Consider the following 12,778-nt stretch of genomic DNA (forward strand, 5'->3'; position numbering starts at 1 on the left):
GGATAAGGCAAATAGATAGGGACTGGGGATGAGTAAAAGTGGACAAGGGGAATCTATTAAATAGGACAAGGGGGATCAATCAATTATGGGCTGGGGGGGTCAATCATTTAAATGTGGTCAGGGGGATCATTTTAATATGGACGGGGGGTGGTCGGGGATCAATTAAATGAGGACGGGGGGGTCAATTTAACGTGGTCAGAGGGATCAGTTAAATATGGACGGGGGTGTTCAGGGGAATCAATTTAAATATGGACGAGGGGTGATCAATTAAATATGGACGGGGGGGTGATCAATTAAATATGGACTAGGGAATACAATACAATTACAATACAGATACAAATACAATACAGTACAGTACACACTTGGGTTCAGTAGGGCCGCTTATCGCGGCCTACTGCCCCTCACTCACCTCCTCTAGGGACGCTGCTCGCTATCACAGCGCGCTCGTCCCTCCGGTCGCCTCTTACCGGTCCTCCTGATCACCTCCTGGTCACCACCACCTGGCACCCTCCGCTGGCCGGCACTGCACGCTACCACAGCGCTCTCTTGCGCTCGTCCCTCCGGTCGCCTCCTACCGATCCTCCCGGTCCGCTCGGTCACCTCCGCCTGGCTCTCCTCCCTTCCCAGGAGCTCTCTCCACACACAGCACAACTCTTGCAGCACACGGCAGGCTCCACCTCCACCACTTCCTGTCAGGTCTCCTCCCACTTCCTGTGTAGAGGTGACTGCTGGGACATTATACAGGACGGCACTGGAGGATTCTGGGTGATGACTGGAGAGGTGACTGCTGGGACATTATACAGGACAGCACTGGAGGATTCTGGGGGATGAGCGGAGAGGTGACTGCTGGGACATTATACAGGACAGCACTGGAGGATTCTGGGTGATGAGCGGAGAGGTGACTGCTGGGACATTATACAGGACAGCACTGGAGGATTCTGGGTGATGACGGTGTCGTTGTTGTCAGGTTCCTATAAGGTGTCAGGACGTCGCTGTCTATCTCTCCATGGAGGAGTGGGAGTATCTAGAAGGACACCAGGATCGGTACCAGGAGGTGATGATGGAGGAGCTCCGGCCTCTGACATCACCAGGTGAGAGGAGACTCTTGTTGGCTCCGGTGGATGTGATGACGTCTCTCGGCCTCCTCCTATAATAGATGATTTTTCTCCAGACTTGCTCTGGTTTTCTCTACATTTTCTCACAGCTTTCATTCCCTGATTCTTCTCTTCTGATCTGTGAGTCGCGGTTTCTCCGCTGTCGTCTTCATCAGTCTTGAGTCTTCGTCCTCGGCGGCTTCTTTCAGAATCTTTCACCTTCCTTAGAGCATCGGTCACATTTTGTCTGCAGATGTCCCAGCCCTTCTGTCCTTTCTCTCCTGTGAGATCTTTCGGTACCTGAGTCTGTCGTGGATTGTTACTCAGCAGAGTCGGGGTTAATTTACTGATTATTTTCCCCCTAATCCGCTGTCGCTCGTCCGTCCCTCAGAATCGGTGCCGGCTCAATGTCGTCATCAGTCGTGGTCGGGCGTCCGGCTCCTCCCTCTTGGCTGACACTTGTGTGACCTTCCTTGGTCTCCTCCGTTCATTCTTCTTCTTTGTGACAAATCACTTTCTTCTTACTGAGCACAAAGTGCTGGATAAATATCGGCATCGGACCGTCCCTCAGACCCCGAAACACGAGTCCTGAGATAAAGATGGAGCGTGGTGGAGCCGATCACCCCCCAGAGCCGGACATGGAGGCTCCAGCAGTTCTCCGGCCCCCGCGTCTATTCACCACTCGCTCTGCAGGCGGAGAAGCACAGAACTTTCCGCACTGGAGGAGAAGGTCGGATCACCGCGCACTCCTCTCTATAGGGGGAATGTGTCTCCTGGAGGAGAGCGGCGATTCTGAGTATGGAGAGTTATAGGCCGTGCAATGCCCCATGGGAAATAAGATATGCAGAGAACGGGGTCTCTAGTGCCACCTACAGGAGGCAGCAATCCTAGGAGTCAATATCAATGTTTCAACCCCATCCTGTTGGGAAAAATTTCCATTTTTTTCATTTTTTTTTCCTCTCCTTCCATCAGCCAGAACATTTCTATTTTCTATCCACAGATGTTTGAGGTTTTGTGTTTTTTTCGCAGGAAAAATTGTGCATTTTACCATATAATGTGCTGAAAACGGGAAAAAAAATCCAGCTGAGGTGAGACAGTTAGTGAAAAAAAACCAAAACGCAATTCCACATTTATATTTTGTTTTTTGTTTCTCTGCATTTATTGGGCGGTAAGAACGACCTTGTGGCGATTTTCCAGGTCAGAACAGGTACAGCGATTCCAAACTTCTGGGTTTGTTTTTTGAATATATTTTTTGGGTTAAACAGATTCTGTGGCATCGGACAAGACAATCTCTCCTTGGCTCCCCGTGTGCATCAGTAAGCGCCCATGACCCCGGTGCCGACTCTCTAGTTGTCCTTTCTACACATTGATAGACGCTAACCGCTGCGTACCGGGTGCTCCCCACAACACCGTCCTTCCGGGTTCTGTGACTTCATCCGTCAGCCGTACATGTGCCCTTTTTTCTTCCTTCAGAGACAAACTCAGAACTTTCCGAGCACTTGCTGCCTATTTTAGTGTTTATATCGATGTGGATACGGAGATTTATGTCTGTTTAAAAAGGAATAAAAACACATTAACTCGTGTTTTTTTGGCTCTCAAAATACAATCACTGGTAAATGGTCACCGTCCTTCCCCCAATCTCCATACAGTAAATTAGGAGAGAAGAAACCAATTGATGGAAATGTGGAGTTTTCACCAGCTCCTCTGTGGTTCCATCCCTGGTGGAGACGAGACTTGGAGTTGTGTTTCTTAGCACGGCTCCTCCATCTGACTGACGAGGGTCTTCTCTGTCCCTCTCCTGAGGGTCCTCATCCTCCGAGTGCAGAGCAGAGAGCATTAGGCTTTGGCCTCGCTGATTACCACTTCATACTTGTTGCCCACAATGTGCTGGGACCTCTGTACCGGGGGTGAGGACCACAACAATGTAATTTAGTCCCTGATACATAAAACTAGAATTACCGGTTCTGAGAGACGAGTCTCATATATAGACCGATACACGGCAGGTCATGTATTCAGTCTCTGTGTCTCCACAGATGGATCCAGGAGGAGAAATCCACCAGAGAGATGTCCCCGTCCTCTGTATCCCCAGGACTGTCCAGAGGAGAATCACAACATCCCGGAGGATCATCAGGCAGATGACACTGAAGTCCCCACAACATCTGACCATGACGTGATGGGACTTGAGCTCATCGTACATTTTTATTTTTATGGTGAAGATCTGAATGACATTAAGATTGAGGCTATCGATGAAGAAGAAGAGATGATGGATTCATGGACCGATCAGCAGGGTGAGGAGGGGAGACTGTCCTATCTGTTCTTTGGTCACCTACTACTACTTAAATCATCTCATCACATGACCCAATCTATTCCGTCACTATGTGTTTCCTACAGATGGATCCAGGAGGAGAAATCCACCAGAGAGATGTCCCCGTCCTCTGTATCCTCAGGACTGTCCAGAGGAGAATCACAATGTCCCGGAGAGTCATCAGGTAGACGGTGCTGAGCCCTGTACTGGATCTGTATATGGGGGGACATTTCTGGTACTGAGGTCATTGATGTCATATATTTTGGTGGTTTCTTGTATTGTGCTGATTGTTACATCTGATAAATCAGAAGGAAGATCCGACTAAGAATAAAGTGAAGGACGAGACAGAAGAAGAAGCGATGACGAGGAGGGATCAGCCGTGTGTGAGTGACGGGAAGGAGGAGATTCCTGTAGATGTTTCCACAGGTGTGTAATAATGACCGGCGTGTGATGATGATGATGATGATGACTGGCGTGTGGTGATGATGATGACCGGTGTGTGATATTGTGTGGAGTCTCCGGTGCAGTGAAGCTTTATCCGTTGTGCACATCACAGCAGAAGAGTCCGGTGGTGTCGCAACTGCTCCTCTAGAGTCCCGCTGTGCACCGATGACTAACGGGGCCGCCTCCACACTGCTTTTGATGATTTAGGAATCAAATTCTTAATTTTCCTAATTATATGACTTCTAATATTACTTCCATATTTTTGTTACACAAGTCCCGTGCTGCCATATAAATGACTGACCTTGTGATCCAGACAGAACCTTTGGCAGAAGATTCCCTGTAATGAGGCAGATGGAGGCATTGTGGACCCCGTCTGACCTGGATTTGGCATTCTCCGTCTTTTTCAGTGTGCGTAAAAGAGCCGTTAGCATAGTTTTGTGCATCTCTGAAAAGAAGGACACAGCTGAACAGAGGCCTGACGGTGTCCAGAGTAACTCTGCTGCCACATTATATTGAATGGATCCCTTGGGGGTGTCATCTGAATCACATATTTTGTAGATTTAGATGGAAACCCTGATGTAAGTGCTCAGCGTAGAGCACAGGATAAATGTGATCTAAAATGTTCTGTACCCCAGAATGCCACCAATAAAAGCTTCTACTCAACCCACGAAAAACAAGTCTCCACTCTGGTTCATCATATTAACAAAAACATAGGGTGTCCACATTATGTGACGTGGCTCCCACCTAATGAAATCCAGCAAGATCTGCTCATCTAAATATCCTCTCCTCCTGTGCCCCACAGTACGCTTAAACCACAAGTTAGCGTCCACATGTTTTGCATTATTGTAGCAAGGAGAGCCCACTTAATTTACAGGGTGCGTGTCTCCAGAAGCACAAGCTGAGCATAATGTACTAGGCACTGCAGTATACCGGGCGCTACTGTGTACTGGGCACTACATCGTATGGGCGCTGTGACGATACAGCTTAAAATTTTAATTAGCCAGACGATTAGATTTGGTAAGTCACAGTGGCTCAGTGGTTAGCACTGCAGCCTTGCAGCGCTGGGGCCCTGGGTTCAATTCCCACCAAGGACAACATCTGCAAAGAGTTTGTATGTTCTCCCCATGTTTGCTTGGGTTTCCTCCAGGATCTCCGGTTTCCTCCCACATTCCAAAGACATCCTGATAGGGAATTTATATTATGAGCCCCAATGGGGACAGTGCCCATAATGTCTGTAAAGCGCTGTGGAATTAATGGAACTATATAAGTGAGTAAAATAAATAAATGAATACACTATTATCTTGGTGTTGACTTGTAAATGTTTGTGTATTTATGTGCCTGGTCAATAAGAACAGACCAGTATTTGTATAACCCTGAATATTAACTTCTGTTCGTTTGGAAACAAGGATGTTTACTATGCTAAAGACATGTTGTACTAAATGGCAACTAGATGTTTATTTACAAGACCCCCCTGTGATACCAACTATGTAAATTGATTAGCTCAAACAATGCCCTCCCTAACACCTTACCTGTGAATGTGTACTTGCACAGACAACTGTAGCTATTTTTAAGGGACATGTACTTCTGTAGTAGTTAGTCTTGAAGCAGAGAATCAGAAAGGAGAATGAGAGACATCCTTCAGGACAGTAGATGGGTAGCATGTCAATTCCATTCAAAGAGACACAGATTTGGATTCTACATGACTCCGGCATAAGGGTATCAGCCCTGACTGGAAAGATACGGATCTCTGCTCCATTGACCATCAGAGAACAAGGATACATTTGGGGAGACCAGGTTGGGATGATGAAGTCACTTGGCCCCATGGATATGTTGTTTGGGGTTGCCAGGAGGAACCCACCGGTCGCCTGGAACCCATGGAGACAAAGAAGCCAGATTGGGACCCACCGGTCATCTGGCCTAATGGAAACTCTCAGAAAAGCCAGGGTGGGACCCTCAGGTCACCTGGCCTTGTACCTTGATGGACTGCTAGCTTCCTAAGCTTACCGCTACCTTCTCTCTGTGGGGGCCCGCCAGAAGCGGGAAGCCACTGGTTGAGGTAGTCGGCCCTGGAAGTTTCCAAAGTCGCAGCTGTTCTATCCCAGGCGGGCGGAGTGGAATGGTGAGACTGTGTAATGTTGTACCATCTTAGGTATTTGCTGGGACTGTTCTGTGTGTTTATTGTCCTCTTTGTGGTTCACTAAAGTATTGCCACGCTGTTTTACCCTCACCCTGTGTTGTCTGAGTAGCATTTCACCCATGGAAGACCCTGGGTCTTCACAGGCACTATAATGGAATATTTGCATTTTCACTTTGCAACATCCATTGCTGCTCGTTTCTGAAAAACACCGATGGAGTCAAATTCATCACTACAACTGTAGATAAATTCCCAGATAGGTGTAATTTCCAAGACGGGATCACTTGAGGGGGGATTCTGCTCTTCTGCACTTAGGGGCTCTATATATGGAGTCCGCAAACTATTCTAAAAAAAATTTTTCTCCAAGAGTCAAGTAGCACTCGCTATATGCTGCCCCACGCTGCATATCTGACCGTCTTTTCTAAACTGTATCTATCTGTCTCCCAGTATGTTCCCTGCATCCAATATCTGCTGTGTATCCACTGATCCCTGCTAATTTCATTCTATCTGTCTTTGGTATGTGTGATCCCATCTGCACGTTCACCTCAATCCTTTGATCCCAATACACACTGGTCCCTGGCTGCCTGTTTCCTGAATACATTTAGCCTCTGTGTCCTAATTACTCCCCCCTCCCCCACTCCACCCATGCACTCAACCCCATCCCTTCCCACCTCCTCCCCAACCTCACCCCCACACTCACCCCATTCCTAGCCCATCTCTTCAACCTATCACTAACTTCTGGTACCTTCCCCGCTACCTTCAAAAATGCCACAATCACGCCCATCCTCAAAAAGCCATCCCTCCACCCAACCGCCTTGTCCAGCTATCACCCCTTTTCGCTCCTCCTATTTGCCTCCAAACTTCTTGAGCAACATGTTCACGCTAAACTTTCCTCCCACTTCTCATCTAATTCTCTCTTCGACAATCCGGCTTCCGCCCCCCCCATTCCACCGAAACTGCTTTTACCAAAATCACCAATGACTTACAGCCAAAGCTAACAGACAATTCTCTGTACTCCTTCTTCTTAACCTGTCCTCTACTTTCGATACAGTTGACCACTGCCTCCTACTACAGATCCTCTCTTCCTTTGGCGTCAAAGACCTTGCCCTATCTTGGATCTCCTCATACCTTTCTAACAGCACATTTAGTGTCTCCCACTCACAAACTACCTCCTCACCCCTCCCCCTCTCTTCTTAATCTATACTCTTGGCCTGGGACAGCTCATAAAATCCCATCTGTACGCCGATGACACCCATATCTACCTCTCTGGCCCAGACGTCACCTCTCTGCTGTCCAGAATCCCAGCCTGTCTATCAGCCATATCCTCCTTCTTCTCCTCTCGCTTCCTCAAGCTCAATGTGGACAAAACTGAACTCATCATCTTTCCCCCATCTCGCATATCTTTCCCACCTGATCTTTCTATCACAATAAATGACATCACTCTTTCCCCTGTACCGACAATCCGCTGCCTCGGAGTAATCCTTGACTCTGCCCTGTCCTTCAAACCCCACATCCAAGCTTTCGCCACCTCCTGTCATCTCCAGCTCAAAAATATTTCCAGAATCCGTTCTTTCCTCAACCCTCAATCCACTAAACTTCTTGTGCATGCTCTCATCATCTCCCGCCTCGACTACTGCAACATCCTCCTCTGTGGCCTCCCTGCTAACACTCTCGCACCCCTCCAGTCCATCCTTAACTCTGCTATGCGACTGATCCATCTCTCGCCTCATCACGCCTCTGCTACCCCCCCTTTGCAAATCCCTTTACTGGCTCCCAATTGCCCAACGTATCCAGTTCAAACTACTAACACTGACCTACAAAGCCATCCACAACCTCTCTCCTCCGTACATCTCTGAACTAATCTCCCAATACATTCCCTTACCTCTAATCTCCCGATACATTCCCTATCCTCCATTTTATGGAATTGTGTGCCTCAACACGTCTGATTATCCACCACACTTGGATCCTTCGGACGGAACCTGAAAACCCATCTCTTCAAACAAGCTTACAGCCTGCCATGACCTTGCCTGCTGCCACCTCAACAACACCTGAACTATTGAAACCCCCCCAACCTACGGTCTCCTTCCCCTCTCCTGTAGAATGTAAGCCCACAAGGGCAGGGTCCTCCTCCCTCTGTACCCGTCTATCATTGTTAGTTTGTTTACTGTAAGTGATATCTGTATTTGGTATGTAACCCCTTCTTATATTCAGCACCATGGAATCAATGGCGCTATATAAATAATAATAATAGCGCTCCTCCCCTCCCGAGTCTCGCCATGTGGCTAAGCAGTACTGTACAGCCACATATAGTGCACTGCCACGTTCAGCAGAAATTGTGTAACAAATTATGTGGTCATTTTTACCCATTTTACCTTATGAAAATGTAAAATCTGGGTCTAAAACAACATTATAGTGGTAAAAAATATTTTGTTGTGTCTTCTCCGTTCAATGGTATAACATTTTGTGAAACACATATGGCGTAAAAATGCCCACTACACCCCTAGATAATTTATTTGTGAAAATGATTAATTTGTGGCCAAAATAACATTTTTTGGGGAAATTATTTTTTTTTTTTAACTTTCACGGTCCAATTTCTTAAAATGCTCCCCATACATTTTAGATAAATTCCTTGAGGGGTCTAGTTTCCAAAATGGGGTCAGTTGTGTGAGGTTCTTCTGTTTAGGCACATCAAGGACTCTCTAAATGCGATATGGCGTCCGCTATCTACATCAGCCACTCCAAACTTCAAATGGTGCTCCCTCCCTTCTGAGTCCTGCTGTGCACCCAAACAGTAGTTTTCCTCCACATATGGGGCATTGACATACTCAGGGGAAAGTGTACAACAAATGTTATGGTCCATTTTCTCCTGCTACCTTTCTGAACATTAAAAATTTGGAGCTAAAATAACATTTTTGTGGAAAAATTTTTCCCTTCCACATTGCTTTAATTCCTGTTAAGCCCCTAAAGGGTTAATAAACTTCTTGAATGTGGTTTTGAGGACTGTGAGGGGTGCAGTTTTTAAAATAGTGTCACTTTTGGGTATTTTCTATCACAGGACCCTCAGTCACTTTTAATGTGATGTTTTCCCTAAAAATTATGGTTTTGTATATTTTGTTGGAAAAAAATGAGAAATTGCTGATAAACGTTTAACCCTTCTAACTTCCTAACAAGTTTCATCAATGATGCTGATGTAAAGTAGACATGTGGAAAATGTTATTTATTAACTATTTTGTGTGATATAACTCTCTGGTTTAAGGGCATAAAAATTCACAGGTTGAAAATTACAAAATACTAAAAAAAAATTTGCCAGGTTTTTTTTTATATTTTCATAATTAAAGGCAAATAATAACGACCAAAATTTACCACTAACATAAAGTGCAATCTGTCACGAAAAAAACAGTCTCAGAATCAGTGGGATACGTTGAATTACCACATAAAGTGATGCTGGTCAGAATTGTAAAATGAGGCCGGGTCATTAACCCACATAACGAGCAAAGTATCTTGGTCCTTTAGGGGTTAATGTACCTTCAGCACTATTGCAGTCTTCTGAGGTTTCCTATTATGCTCTTATGCATGCTGTGGACATGATTACGGTGGCCGGAGCTCGACTGCTCCTGGATGTAGGGCCGCCTTTGTGACTAGTCAATCTGATTTGCATTCGGTACTGAAATATTAAAACTCCATTGAGTGGACACTTTTCTACACTAAGGGCATGATAGGAAGCTTGCTACGAGAGTGACATGGCACTGGTGCAACATTAAGGGGTTAATTCCTGATGACAGGTTCTCTTTATGACCTGTCTATTTGCTGTCTAATCTATGGCACCCCTGACTTGTGCCAATGTCACCAGATTATAAGTGTCATTCACTTTACCCGTCATTGTGTTAATGTTATGGCATGTAGTTGTCCTCCTTATTACCGGTACTTTCACTGACGAGGGTCTTCACTGTGAGCTCCAGAAAATACATTTAGAAATCTCTTTGGATATGATTTTTTTCTTTAACACAAATCTATGTTTCATCCTTATAGGAAATCCTTGTGGGAATAACGGTTTATCACTAAATTGTAAAAAAGAAGATATCTGGAAGCACTCTAATGGAGAAAACCTCATCACCCTTCCTGCACCTCCTGGACTTCACAGCACTTCACTTTCTTATAATCCTCCAAATCATGAGGAATCATCTCCTGAGCAATCTCACATTATTACCACAATTCCTGGTGAGAAAGTGGATACAAGATTTCAGTGTGACAAGCAACTTACTAAAAGCTCAGCTCAGACACAAAGAAAACACAAAGGAGAAAAGCCATACTCCTGTTCAGAATGTGGGAAATGCTTTACATATAAATCACAATTTGTTATACATGAGAGAATTCACACAGGAGGAAAGCCATATTCATGTTCAGAATGTGGGAAATGTTCTAGAAATATATCAGATCTTGTTAAACATCAAAGAATTCACACAGGAGAGAAGCCATATTCGTGTTCAGAATGTGGGAAATGTTTTAGAAGTAAATCAGATCTTGTTAGACATCAAAGAATTCACACCGGGGAGAAACCATTTTCTTGTTTACAATGTGGAAGAAGCTTTAGAGATGAATCAATACTTCTTGTACATCAGAGAATTCACACAGGAGAGAAGCCGTATTCATGTTGACTTTGAGAAATGCTTTACAAAAAAAAATCAAGTCTTTTGAGCCACGAGAGAAGTCACACAGGAGAGAAGCCGTATTCATGTTCAGAATGTGGGAAATCTTTTACACATAAATCATATCTTGTAAAACATGAGTAGTCAAACAGGAAAGAAACTGTAATTATGTTCTCTGTGTTTCATCAATTTTAATAAACATTGCTCAGCATAAATGAGTACACCCCTTTTGATAAATTTTATTTAATATCTCACTGAACACAAGAACAATTCTAAAATTTTGCCAACACTGAATTTCATAGAAAATTTTGTAGAATCAAAACCTGAAAGTAAGGTTAATTAGTGATGAGTGAGCATGCTCACCACTGTTCGCTACTAGCCCGAGCATCTCAGTGCTCGAGATGCTTGGTACTCGGCGAGCATATTTTGAATGCTCGGGCTGGAGCCTGAGTCCTCTCCCTGCATGTTTGGTGTTAGACAGCCAATTAACATGCAGAGATTGCCTGCCAGCCACGGTAATGCCTCAGCCATGTTGGTTGTGGCATTACAGTGATTGGCTGGCCGCATAGCGTCATTGGGTCTATATAAGACCTGGCGCAGCCATGCTCGACACAGTTACTGTGGAATCAGACAGTGTAGGGAGAGGTGCTGCTGAGCGAGGGAGAGAATTGACGGTTGTTTTAGTGAGGTATTCCACAGCATTACAAATCCACACTAACAGTCCTTCTAAGGACTAATGCTACTGAATATTAATCCTGGTGATAGCAGGAGTTAGGCAGGCAGAGTTTGTGGAGAGCGTATACAACACAATAGGATCCTTTGCATATTCTTTCTGCTGCTGTTACTCATATCCATAGTTCTAGATATCAGGGCTAATATTCTTATTGCTCTTAATCCTGATAATTTTGGTGAAAGCAATATAATGCACCATTTTTAGTGCTCCATTTGCTTGTTAGCAGCATACAGCCAGATTTGGTTGATTTGAATAGCATTGCTGTATTGTGGAAGAACAGAAACTTGTCCACCATCTCAGGTGGTCAGATATTACTGCCGTAATAATCCAGACATTTTTGGGAACGTGACAGATTTTATACTCCATTTAAAGTCTGCCAGTTGTGTGTTCAAACCTATTCACACTTGGTCGCTGACCAATAGCTTATCTATTAGGGCAGTGTTCCCCAACTCCAGGCCTCAAGGCCCACCAACAGGCCATGTTTTCAGGATTTCCTTAGTATTGCACAGGTGAGTGAACATGCATGATTATATATAAAAGACCCACCAATATAATTCAAGATTGACATCACATGATTAAACTACCAATACAAAAGACAATCAAGATAACGTCACATAATAAAGTCATCAATAGAAAAACCCCAATATAAAACTACACAAGTAAGTACAATAATATATATATATTTTTGTACTTTCTTATTTGTGTAGTTTTATATTGGGGTTTATCTATTGATGACTTTATTATGTGACGTTATCTTGATTGAAATCACACGATTAAACTACCAATACAAAAGACAATCTTGAATTGTATTGGAGGGCCTTTTATATGTAATCACGCATGTTAATTCCAGGTATAGCTTTGACTAAGAACGCAGGCTTGCGTTTGAAACGCGTTTCTTTGCCTTTCTTCATGATGGAATTTCCATTTTACCATTAAAATCTTTTTGCGCATGACAGAAGCTGGAACATTTTGTATTTTTCCTTCTAACGCAAGTGGTCCCTTGAGGTCCATGCTTCAGGACGCCAGGAAGTGTGGGTAAGCTGGTTTCTTTTTTCTCCTGTTTGACAGATATTATACTCCATTTAAAGCCTGCCAGTTGTGTGTTCAAACCTATTCACACTTGGTCGCTGACCATTAGCATATCTATTAGGCCACTACCTAAAACTGTGGTCATTAGACATGATCCTATATTACTGCAGTAATAATACAGACATTTTTTGGAATGTGACAAATATTATACTCCATTTAAAGTTGGCAAGGCGTGTGGCAAGGGACGGGGAAGTGGATTTTGCCAGTCCAACTGCTAGGTCTTCCTGAGTCTTGCTCTTTTTTTAAAGACTGTCCAGTTAACCCAAAAAAGGCCATTTGCAACATCTGCAATGCCAGCATCAGCAGGGGCAGCAAAACTACCAGCCTGACTAC

General features: G+C 44.5%; 1 protein-coding gene across 1 annotated transcript in view; it reads left to right on the forward strand.

The window, feature by feature from the left end:
* The first annotated feature begins 627 nt into the window (after nucleotides 1–627).
* Nucleotides 628–12,778, forward strand: part of LOC141201504 (uncharacterized) — an 82,223-nt gene continuing 70,072 nt past the window's right edge. Inside the window, 6 exon segments of the mRNA XM_073663512.1 lie at nucleotides 628–1,091; nucleotides 3,128–3,382; nucleotides 3,486–3,583; nucleotides 3,708–3,825; nucleotides 10,007–10,752; nucleotides 10,889–10,952. Coding sequence (XP_073519613.1) covers nucleotides 1,007–1,091; nucleotides 3,128–3,382; nucleotides 3,486–3,583; nucleotides 3,708–3,825; nucleotides 10,007–10,752; nucleotides 10,889–10,952 — 1,366 coding nt within the window. The 5' untranslated portion in view covers nucleotides 628–1,006.

This window comes from Phyllobates terribilis, unplaced genomic scaffold, assembly GCF_046119375.1.
Source record: "Phyllobates terribilis strain yellow unplaced genomic scaffold, ASM4611937v1 Scaffold_117__1_contigs__length_5270597, whole genome shotgun sequence".
Lineage (NCBI taxonomy): Eukaryota > Metazoa > Chordata > Amphibia > Anura > Dendrobatidae > Phyllobates > Phyllobates terribilis.